A 12,774-nucleotide genomic window follows, 5' to 3' on the forward strand; every position below is an offset into this window, starting at 1 on the left:
GGGGATCCTCAGAGGCCAGGCAGTCAGTTGCTTCTGTGAGTGAGGAAGGCCACAGGCATACAACAGACAGTGACGAACTCTACATTAAATAGATGGACTCTAATTAATGGAAGCAGCTGCAACTTGGTTCTGGTCTTTGGTTATCAAGCAGGAAAGTGGGCCATGGCATCTGATTATTGGGAAAAAGCAAGAAATCTGAACTTTCACATTAAAAAATTTTCTGGAGGGAAAAATATGGTGCAGGTAAAACAAAATTGAGCTGTGTAGTGCATAGCCATATGTGGTGAGCCTAGAAAAAGTTCTACACCATAATGATGAACTGATTTGTCCTGAAAGTAGCTATTAATAATTTCTGCCCTGGGTCTAAGTGTGTGCGTGTAGATGTATGTGCACACATGAACGCCTGGTGTGTGTATGAGCCTAAGGGTTAGCTCTTCCACTGAGCAGAAGCCAAGCTCCTTGTGAGCTTTATTCACTAGCTCTTTGTTTTCCCCTTTTGCTACCCTTCTTTTTGAGATACCTTGTTTTTAGGGTACTGGGAATAAAAATGAAAAAAATAAAGAAGAAGAAATAGGTTTCTATAATAATCAACTTCTGGATCCCTGAAAATTAAAATAGGAGATGTAGTGATTATGAAGTAATTGCAAGGATGTCTCTTGACAAGGCTTTTGTGCAGGTGTGTGCTCCTTATTACACCACATCCTGTCACGCAGTTTGACCCATTTTTGGTGATAAGTTTCATAACTTGGTTAATGTGAGTTTGGCCAGGCCTCTCCATTATAAAGGCAACTTTTCTCCTGTGGAATGAATAATCTCTTGGGTGATATCTTTTTTCACCCAGTGGTGTTAGGATGGTGATGTTCCCTTCCTGAATTAAGTTATTATGTTAATGATGGTAAAATAGTGAATCTGATTATGTGGCCACAATCATTCAAATGCAGATTGTAATATATTCTATGAGACAACTGACCTGGATTCTAAAAATCTCGATGTCAAGACAAAAAAAAAAAAAATAGTGGGGGTACTGTTTTAAATTAAATAAGGCTAAAAAAACCCAAATGCAATGAATGGTCCTTGATTGGTACCTGGATAGGTGGAAAAACACAACATTTTGGGGTCAAATGAGGAAATAAGGATATGGCCAGAATATTAGTATTATTTTTACTTGTGTTAAATTTCTGAGGTCTGACAGTGGTTAAGTAAAACAGTGTCCTTATTTTCAGAAGGTACATGGTGAAGAATCTAGGGGTGAACTATTGGATGTCTGCAATTTACTTTCAAATATTTTACTAAAATTGTGTATGTATTTCATAAATCTTTATTTTTATCTCTAGATATGTGTGTATATAGATGTATATAGATATTGACATATAGAGAGAATGCAGAGTTATTTTTTAAATAATGAGGTTGGTTTTGACATGACTTATTAGTGACTTACAAACACCACGTGAGGTGTTTATAATAATTATTTTAAAATTATAAATGTTTACAACCCTGGTATCCTACAGTCTCTTCTAGAACTTGGAGTTCGAATTTCACTTTTCCTAACATATCAAATAACAAATATTTACCCATCTCTTTTCTTTGAATTCCTCTTTCCTTTTTTTTCCGGAATCAATTTCTCAGTATTGAGAAATTGAAAAAAAAAAATCTATAGAAATGTAGATCATTAGGGCCTTCTTGCCTGCCTTATGTTTTAATCTTTTTTAAAGTTATGCTTGATTTTTCCCTTTTCACTTTGAAAGTCATCTTTTTTGCCCCCAATATGATCTGTAGGAAAGAAGATATTTTTTAATAGATATAAAAATGAAAGCAAAAATAACAATGTTTCCTCTTTTATTTGATATTCCATTGCATATTAGCAGATGGGCTTAGCTTTTGCTTTTTGTTAAATTTGCTCTAATTTCTCATAAGACTAAGGAAACTTTACCTTTCATGTTTCTTTTGAGATTATTCCATTTTTTTCTCTGAATGTATTCTTTTGTACATGTTTTTTAAAATGTTTGAATTCATCGGAGAACTTTCTATGCAACCATATTGAATTCCCTAGAAAGCATCACTCATTTATAGATTCCTATCTTGCAAATACCCTTCTAATTCCCATTCTAATTTAGAAACTTTGGCTACAAACCCAAAACTGTTTTCTTCTCAACTTTTTAAGATTATATATTCTTAAAGTCTGGGGTTATGCTTCTAGGGTCACAGTTTCTACATTCAGCTCTGAAAAAGGCCCAAGGTAACATTTAATTTCCATATTATCAACAGTTCTTTCTTATATATCTGAAAGATAAATGGCTAATAAGATTGGCCAAGATTTATCAGACATACCGAACTTTTAATCTTTGCATCCCTCAATCCTGTGCACACATCTGTACATTTATGTACATACTGTTCCCTCAATTTAGGAGTCCACCAACTGGCAACCTCCTGCTTTTCTCTTCAAGACCCAACTCATATTACCACTTATTTCTTAGCTCTTCAGGAAAAATTAGATCTCCTCCTTCTCTACCCCAAAGCTCTTGGTAGTATGCACATAAAATATAACTTAAAAACAAATCTAGAATTTGAATGTTAAATAAAGACAGTAACATATAGTCCATTGAGTAAAGTCCATGAGTTCCTACTTATATGAACAAAAAAGCAGACAGACAAATGGAGGAGAAGGGAAAGTTCTTTCTAACACTAGAATGCTCACTAATGCATAGAAAAGCAATGACAAAGTTAAAAAATTACCTTGACAGCCATCACAATAATAATTCATTTAGGCAGGAATCATCAATGGATGCTAAAACTAGTGTGTGAAAGTCTGAAGAGCAAGATATTTATACAGTTTTACAATATCTCCTTTCAAAATACATATTAATTACAGAAGAAAAACTAGCAACTTTATTGTGTAGAAACCTAGCAGATACCACCTTAACCAAGTGATCTAAGTTAGCATCACCAATAATGCAACCAGATTTATCGTGTGCCACTTGACATGATGCACAGAAAGGATGTAACATCATTTCACATGTTATCCCAAAAATACATGAACAATCATGAGGGCACATCAGACAGACCCAAACAGACATGTTGTAAATAACTGACCTGTTCTCTTAAAACTATTAAGATCATGAAAGAGGAACTAACTGTTCCAGATTAGAGACTTAAACAGGAAAGCCGAATAAAACATATCATCTCAGATAGGATTACAATGTAGGAAAAAAAATAGATACAAAGAACTTTATAAAGTACATTGTTGGAATAATTAAATATGGACTATGGATTAGAAAATAGTATCGTATCAAATATGGTCTATGTAAGGCATTGTCTTTGTTTTTGGAAATACATACTGAACACTGAAAAACTTAGAGATAACAGGGCAGAATGCAAATTATTGTCACATGATTCAGAGAAATATATGTATACATTTGTATACACATATATATGTATATATATCTGCATACACATACACATATAGCTTTGCCACTTTTGGAGAGCATTCAAGTATTATTTACAGTTTTAACCATTAAGGTATATGCAGATTGCTTTTGGCTTCCAAGGATTGGGAAGGAGTAGAGGAGGATCACGGTGAGTAAGCAGTGGCAAATTCCTCTCCAAAACTGTTCAGTCCATTCCTCCTGCTTTAGTGCATTTGTAAAGTCTCGTTTTGATCATTTGAATGGCGCACTGAGGCTTTCTAATTACATAGGTATACTTGCTGTGTTACTTCAAAGCCCCTTTAGCCAGGACAGGATCTGTCTTCAAAGATGGTGAGGAGAGTGGCCCATTTGCAGGAAATTGCATGGTTTGGGGGGTGATTTTTGTTTTCTTTGAACTTGTCAAGTGGAGATCCCTCTTTAAAAAGTGCTGGCCTTTTGGTGTATGCCCAAACAGTAAAAGACTTGCCATTTATAATTCTGAAGATTTCTCTTTAAGTCTGCCAGAGGAAGCTTGTAACTCAATTTCCCACCCCACCCCCGTTATCTTTTTTGATGTATCAGCAGTTTTATCCTGAAGTGTTTTTGTGGGTGATGTCTTAATTTTGTTGGTTTATGGGACTATGTAAGTTCTGCTTGTGTTAGGAAAAAATTAGCACAGGACTCCCAGTGACTAATCATCAAAAGGAACTCTGATTATTTTGCTGTAGCTAAAAACAGAGGAAAGGGACAGCGAGCAAATTATAATATGAAGATATGGCCTAATTTGAAAGACAGTTCTCACAATTTTAGTCATGGTATAATGCTTCCCCACCCCAGGTGCTATACATATATTGCTTAATGGGGAAATGAAAAGAAAAGCTTTTGAAGTCAAAGGTCAGAACTGGATTCAAATTTGTCACTAACACACTGTATGATCTTGGAAAGTTTTCTTAAACTCTCTGATCTGTTTATTCACTTTGATAAATGGAAATTACGTGTAATAAGCATTGCTTTCAAAAAGTATAAAAGCATGGAACCTGCAATCTGTTCCACAGCATGTTCCCCAATGTTCATTTTCTTTTTTGCCTCCCCCCGTTCTGACTTTTCTGTTTTTCATTTCTTCTGGTTCATGATAAACAGAACCTGCTTAGAGTAAGAATAATTAAAGCAGTTAGACTTCAGACTGGATTTAAGGTATGGATTGCTGTGAAGTTAGCAAATCAACAAAGTATATGAAAACAAAACTGTTCATAAATGCTAAGTGCAGACCATGAGTTTCAAAAACTGAGAACCAAATCCTGTGTAAGTCTGGAGATTTACTAGTGAATCATTCTGATTTTTGTGAACAGGTGATATTGCAGATAATAAAACTTTCACTTTTTTTTTTTTTTGCATCATAGTGTGTTCCTGAATAAGTGCGTAATAATGTTTGTCAAGCTTAAGGGTTTGTTAGTCTGTTTTTCATTAAGTCAACTGTTAAAAAAAAATTATCTTTGTTTAAAGAAATCTTTCTCTAGAACAGTGTAGCCAACAAGAGTGGTCATTCTCAATTTTAAAACACAGTGGTAAGAACCATGGAAGTTTCCACGTCTAAAACACATGGAGTCTTTAATCTGGTAAATTATGACACTGACTCTTCTTGAGGACTATGTTTATGACACCAAATAAACCAACTAGTTTGCTTTTCATTTATTGTTTTAAAATGAAGGCAGTGATATAAGCAGGAATTAGCAACCAGTTTCTATTCTAGGAAGCAGGTGGCATATGAGGCATCGTTGAATATTTTAAACATGGGAATATACACGGAACAGACTCCATCCTACTCTTCTTTCTCTTCTTAAAAAACAATTTAATATTTGGATAGGCAGGAGGGGAAGATTTTCCCTGCAGGCAGTTGGATAGGTCAGACACTATGGCACTTAAGTTACAGTACTTTGAAAGTATGCAAAACTGTTTTTAAATAGTGTTAATATAAGAAGTATTTAAGTACTTGAGGGAACAAAAATCTGGCTCTGTGAGCAGTTTTGTGTTTCCCTATTTGAATAATTGGATTATCTCCCTGTGTAAACATGGAACCACGTGAGAGTGGTGGTTTCACAATCTTCATAAATGCGTATATTTAGATCTGCTCATGTTGGGGTTACCATTAGCACCAATAGTCTGTCAACGTTTCCACAGGATCTTTTAAGTGTGTTGTGAAAGCTCAAGCCAACACTTGGCATGAGGAATCTGGACTGCACAGCAGTTTCTAGCCAAGGCTTATTGGATCACACACATTCTAACTGTAAGCTTGCTTTTCTTTTGTCATTAGAAGAGTTTCATGGAGTAAATTCTTTTCTCTTATGGATTCAAGCAGGTGGCTTATTTTATACAACCTACCATATGATTCCTCCCTTGTTTCAAAAACATCATCTCTTTATGGAAAAATGAGCAGTACTCAACCATCCTGTCTATATTTTTGACTTTATTATCTAATGAATGTCATTAGTGTTAGCAGTTGTACAAGCCGAAGAGCTCCGTGATTCTGGTGGCATGTTTTGCCCACTTTTTAATAGTTTAGTTGTGTGTTCTGATCCTTAATTGTACATTTCTTTCATGCCTGTGAGTTCACATCTAGGGTAAGGATATGCCTTAAAACTTTGTGTCGAAGAGTTTGTGGGGGCAAAGAGGAATAATTCTTACAGGGCTTGGCTTCCCAAAGTGAGCGTTAATTGTGGAAAGTGCTTCATCATTTGGGGAATTGTATGTGCCAAATTGAGAGCCCATGATTTTAGTTTTTTATTGTGGTCTATAGATAGTGACTTTCTTATGTCTTGTCTTTTTACTTGACTTTGGGTATTAATGACTGGTTTTGGAAATGTTTCTGGAGAATTTCCAAATCCCACTTTTTAAAATTTGAATTTCTTCTGTTCTACTTGAGCTTCTCTCTCTGGCATAGGCTAGAAGATGACTGACTCTGTGCTTATTTTAGCTTCCTTTGGGCCCATCTCTGTGGTGCTGAGCCCTGAGGATGAGGACATGGTGGGTGCCGATTAAAAAAAATCACCTGCATTCATAATGCATTAATGTGCATTCAGACGCTCCTTTGGAATGTCTGTGTCTCCTACCAGAGGTGCACCCCACGTATGCTTCAGCTGCTTATGTTATGGGTGAAACATGTTGATGGGACACGTTTTACCTTTGTTTCAAGGTAAAATGTGTTGAACCAAAGTCATTTTTCCTCTGGGTTTGTTTTTTGGTGTATCTTTTCAATCTTCTTCAGGTTGGCAGATTGTTTTGAATTTTAGTAATGTCTGCAAGCTAAGTTAAAAGGAGAATCATGGTCTGGACAGACCTGTTGTACTCTCAAACAGAACCATGTAAGATTCTACCCGCATTTATTTTGCAGCCATATCTTGGTTCATTGTCTCTCCTTGACCTGCAGTTGCTAAGTAGTCTGAGCTTCTCTGTGACATCTTTGTTTCAATTAGACTTGAAGCATTCATGACACATGCCTCATAGAGACTTTCTGCTTCCCTGTACTGTGCAAAATATATCCTGTTCAATGAACCACACTATGGCTGTAGTTAATCATGGTTGTAAATGTACTTCTGAGGTGACAGTCTTTGAGGATTACAGCTCAAATGCTCCTGGCACAGTAGAGTAATTAGAGGCTTATAGTTTGTGGTAATTCTCTTCATTTTTTTTTTTTTTTTGGAAGATACTAGCACTTCATGTATTAAAACAGATCTGTGACTCTCTCTCCCTCCATATTTTAAAATCTGGTTTCTCCTAGTTTTGAGTTTTTGTACGGAAAATACATAATTTGGTAGGAGAAACAAAATGATTGGATTAAAGACCTTTAACCCTGATGTTACTAAAAATATTTATTTCTAGAGATGATTTCCATATTTTGGGGGTTTTTAGAAATATTATTTTCTTAAGGGATACTTCTAGGTATAAGTATCTAATTTTTTATTTTTAATTGACATAATTTAGATGGATAAATATTATTAATTTTCAAATAATATTTCTAGGTAACCAATTAATATGACTTTCTCAGAGCTAGCAATTCTTGGGAAGTTAAAGCTTTGCAAGCCTTGTACCTCAAAATATTATTTTCTATTAGAGAACTTGTGACAAAAGACAAAGAAATTCTAGAATTTCTAAAGGTTTGGAATTTTTGGCATAAGTTTTGCTCTTGGTCATTATACTCAAATTTTGTTCTAGATTAAATTCATGTTAATATAGTCCCTTTAGAATTTTAAAGGAAATTTGGAAATTTATCTCTAAGCTTTATTAACAGTTTTAATTTTAATATTTATTTTCTATCTAGGGCACAATGATTATAATGGTGAATGTCTAGCATTAAAATTTGTTATCTCTACATTAACAATGAGATTACATGTTCTATGATAATATTTCATGTAAATATTTATAATTTTATATGAAACTAAGCAAAGTATCCTAAGATAGGCATTTCCCATTTTGGTCAAATGGCACATTAATTCATGACCTTGATTGCTTAACTGAGTTTGAACTTGGTAGTATAGATGGTTACAGTATTTTCGTTCCAGGATTGCCAAGCTTCAGTGGGGAGCATCTGTGTCCAACTTGGTTTGTGTAGGATCCCACATGCAAATTCCCTGTTATTGGTACCAGAAGTAGGTTTTCTTTTCTAAATACTCATCTTGAACTTAGGGTTAGGCAGAGATACATATTAGCAATTTTAGATAAGCTTGATTGAACTTAGTATTAATTGTTCATTTAAAAATCTGTTGAAATTGTAACATTGTTTAACCAGCAAAAATGGAATGAGGCTAAGATGCCAACAGCCCATTGTTTCAGTACCATTATTTTCAGAATTAGAAATCTGTACCTTTGTCGGGAATGGATGCCTTCACCTAGAAGGAATTTAGATTTCTTCTTGCTTGGCAAGGGCTAACTCTGAAAACAGGGGAACACTTTTTAAAAATGTCAGGAGTATATTGGAAACAGATGGGCATTCAACACCTACGCAAAACACTATGAGATAAAATGGGAATAACTGGATTTGATTTAACAAAGGATCAAACTTAAAATATCAGGATTCACAAAAAGGCCAAACTTTGCAATTTAGAAGGAACACAAATCAACTAACTAGAATTAAAAGTAGAGTTCTTAACGCTGTTGTTTCTCTTGTTATGATTGCTAGTGCTGTAGGTATTGTTAACCTTGTTTCTGAGTCATGGTTTTTCTTGTTTTCTAAATCTACGTAATGTTCTTTTTCCTGTCCAGGACATATTTGTGAGTTTGTGCTAGAATCACTGTCACTCTTTTTAGGATTTTTAATGTTTTGGGTGATATATTTCATCTTTAGAATTTGGGGTGGGGCTAGATGCAGAAAAGTGTTTTGGTTGGAATGACCAGGCTCTGGATCTCAGCGGGCTTCAGGGTTGGAAAAGTTGAAGCTTACAGAGAGAGCAAATAAACATGGTGATCAAAGCTGAGAATTAAGATCTGTTTATTCACCTGGACATTTGAATTAAATCTCAAAGCAATGGACAGAGCCACTTATTAAGATCCTCACAAAGTAAATTACTTTAGTCATGTTTAAATGTCTATTTGTGCCTGTATTTGGATACAGAGGTTGGTGTGGTTACCATATAATGGATGGAGAAGGCCTTGTGAATTACTATGCTGTTGATTTGCAACACAGAGAAGGCCACTAGGACAGTTGACTCTAGACAACGGTTAATTAAACTGAAAAGTCTATTCTAGGTTTGGGCAAGAAGCTTCAAGTTATAAAAAAATAAAATAAAAAACACATGGGCTCTTTTTCTTCGTCATTGAGCAGTATTATGGCTGAAGAAGATTGGAGGAAGGGGGGAGAGAGAGCACTTAGGTTGGGTGTGGCTCCCATCACTTTGCTCTAAGAGAATTCCTCAGGTGTAGGGTTATAAAGATACCTAAGATACGGACTGGGGTAGGCATTCCTTAATTCATTCTCATTGTTTAAGTCTGTTGAGGTTCAAGTAAATAAAGCAGTGCTTTTAAAGCTTTTAAGAATACCTTTTTTTAAAAAAAATACAGGGCACAATTTGTTGACTCTGAAATCTTTGCGGTCAAGATGAAAGTTGGCCTCTGATACATGAAAACAAAAGAAAAGGCCTTTAATTTATGTTGATTGTCTTGGTTCTATAATTCTCTTTCCTCCATACTTCTTACTAGGGAGTGTGGTTTATGGTGATAAAGAGCTCTTGGTTTAACTTCTGAACTGAAAGTAAGTAGAGATTCAACTTTAGTTTGTGATGACTGTGGGACAGAGAATCTTCTGCTTATACAATTCTCATTTTCCATGAAAATATCAGGATTATAGAAAATTTCTAGAGGGTAGTTGTATATATATGTGTGTATATATATATATATATATATATGTGTGTGTATATATATATATATTTTTTTTTTTTTTTTTCCCTTTCTTTCTGTGTTTTCCTGGATCTGGACAAGTTTGTGTTAACTTCTTAGGGACACCATACTATACTATAATGATAATTTGAATTTGGATCCCACACTTGGATGTTCTGAAGGCTTGGGGTTCTTATGTCTTATGATGTGTTTTCTCTGTCCTGTGCTTGCCCCCTTGGTGCCCTCAATCCAGGGTTGGAATTGTCTGCTCTGGCCACTTGGGGCAGGGGGTCATAGTACTTATGTGCCAACAGCCCTCTCAACTCCTGTCGACATTAAAGGGAGCTAAGTGTCAGTTCTTGACATGCTTATTTCTTGGCTTGGATTCAGGACCTCATCATAAATTCTACCTCTGTCTGATCTGGCATCTCCATAGCCATTCAGTTTCACCTTCGAGCCTCGATTCTGCCTCTGAGTTTCCTCTTTGCCTCTAGGTTTATGTATCAACCCTTTTTTGGTGGGAGTTGGGTGAGGGGAGGAGGGAGAGGAATATTTTGTCTAGCATTTCTGTGTGAGTAGAGCAGAAAGACAAGAAACATTTGTCCTTTCAGCATGGTATACTGACCAGAAGTTTGATCATATTCATATTTAAATACTTTTTCTTTCTTTCTTTCTTTCTTTTTTTTTTTTTTTTTTTACAGCTAGTTACGTATCAAATCCCATTTGCAAGGGTTGTTTGTCTTGTTCAAAGGACAATGGCTGTAGCCGATGTCAACAGAAGTTGTTCTTCTTTCTTCGAAGAGAAGGGATGCGCCAGTACGGAGAGTGCCTGCACTCCTGCCCGTCGGGGTACTACGGACACCGAGCCCCAGACATGAACAGATGTGCAAGTGAGCATTTGCCTTTGTCTGTCCTGTTCTGCTGAATATGCAACTTGGGGGATGAACTAAGTTGGAAATTTTGACTGAAAAAAAAAAAAAGGTGTATTTGTAATAGGCCATAGAAATAGTCTAAGCTCATACTTGCAAAAATGAGTGGGGTTGAACAGGAGCACTTTTACTTGGTATTTTGTATGGAAGTATATCACACAGTGTTGCACACATTTTATTTATTTTTTAAGATTACGTGAGTATTTTTTCATTACAAGGATCTCAGATACACTGGTTAGGCAGATCATTTGTAAGGAGTACTTATTCAATGCTTACAAAAACAAAAAGTAAATCACAAAGAAATTTAAATACTTTATACTGGGGACAATCTGGTTTACCACAGTTTCTACTTTTACTGGAGTTCGTAATATCTGATTTAGTCTAATCTGCAATTAAATATATGCATTTTAGGTTTCTTTAAGCACCATTACTGATAAAGATGTAACTTTCTGAGTTTTAAGTTAAAAAACTGTAAAAAAGGTTAAGGAATGGCATTTTGTACATAGGAATGAGGGTACAACTTTTCATATTTTAATCCAAAAATCACTTATAGAGTGAGTCTCATCTTCTAGATCAACTGTAGAAATTGAGGTTTAAAAAAAACGAGACACCACAGGAAGATTCCTTTCTTTAAGGAGCTCAAATTTTAGGAGGTAGAAGGGGATAAGAAAAAGGGGACCGTGGTGTAAAATGACAGATGGGTAAGCAGTTTAATCATAACTTAATGCATTAAGTGCTATATCAGTAGGCCTTAAATAACTCATACAATGAGCATGATTTAATGATCTCCCATTAACACACTGTGATTGTGACTATTTTGCTGAGATGGCCTTTAGATAAGAAGGGAATTTTGAGTTGTGTCATCCAAGGATGATATTATTTTGGAAGAACTAGTAGGGGGTGGTTAAATAAATTCTGGAAAGAAGGAACCACGTATGTAAAAAAAAAATGTGTCTGAGAAACAGGAAGTCTCACCTGGGGTGCTATTTGGCAAGGCAAGTTTCTGTTTCATGGGATTTGTCCTACATTGCTGGACACTTAGTGTTTTTGGTCCATGTCCATTATATGTTCTTTATGTCCTCAAAGCACTGTGACAAGCAAGCATATCTCCAAACATTTCTAAAGACCTAGGAGGGCAATACCACTGCTGGGTGACAGCCATTGGACATCATGTGCCTCATAGGAAGTGTGGTTGGAATTGAGGATAGGAAGGGAGGCTTGACTGCAACTGATAAAGGTGTGGAATGCCAGGCTGAGAAGACGGCATATTATCTGAGGGTACTGAGTAGGCAGTGGACTAAAGAGATTGCTTTATTTAAGATAATTCTATCAGAAATGAGAGAGGATGAATTGGAGAGGAAGAAAAACTAGAGGAAGGCTGCTGTAGCATTGCAGATTGGAAATCTTGTTCTGGTGGAAGATTTGTGGGCAGTGAGTTCCAGAGGCTTTCAAAATAGAACCAATGAAGTTTGGTAATTAATTGCATGGGAGATGAAGGAGAATCAAAATTGATCCTAAGGTTTCTAGCTAAGGTGACTGGGTGAATAGTTTTGCTATTAGCAGGGATAGAAATATTTAGGCTTAGAGGAAATATGGATCTACCTTCATTTCATGCAATTGTTTGGATTAATAACTAGAGGGATACAACTCCCAATAAGAATAGATGGCTAATTTTTGCAAATCTATATTTCATCCTTAAGGTGTATGATTTGGGCTACCTAGTAATTTGTTTCTCAAAATTTATAACTTCTATAGAGGAGGGATAGGGTCTACCTTGAAATGTATTCCTATTCAGACTGGTTTAAGACTGCCTGTGGGGGGTGACATGGGTCCCTAACTATTCTGTAGACTATCAGTGCACAAGGAAGATAAGGCAAGAGCATAGGTGGATCAACGGATTTATTGCAAATTCTAGAGCTAGCATTATATGTACTACGTATGAAAAACAGACTGGCCATATGATATGTTACTCAACCTGGTACATGGTGGGTAAAAGGGGCTGCCATTAATAACTGTGCAGAAACATTAGATGTAAACCAGGATTGTCCTGTGCAAACTGGTGTGATGGTCCCCTC

The 12,774-nt window shown here is 35.8% G+C and overlaps 1 protein-coding gene across 2 annotated transcripts in view; it reads left to right on the forward strand.

Annotated features, from left to right (window-relative positions):
* Positions 1–12,774, forward strand: part of RSPO2 (R-spondin 2) — a 141,272-nt gene that overhangs the window by 61,061 nt on the left and 67,437 nt on the right. For both annotated transcript variants that reach the window (XM_045560908.1, XM_045560909.1), the window contains exon 3: positions 10,472–10,660. In XM_045560908.1, the coding sequence (XP_045416864.1) occupies positions 10,472–10,660 (189 nt within the window). The remainder of the gene's footprint in view (positions 1–10,471; positions 10,661–12,774) is intronic.

This window comes from Lemur catta, chromosome 9 (assembly GCF_020740605.2).
Source record: "Lemur catta isolate mLemCat1 chromosome 9, mLemCat1.pri, whole genome shotgun sequence".
Lineage (NCBI taxonomy): Eukaryota > Metazoa > Chordata > Mammalia > Primates > Lemuridae > Lemur > Lemur catta.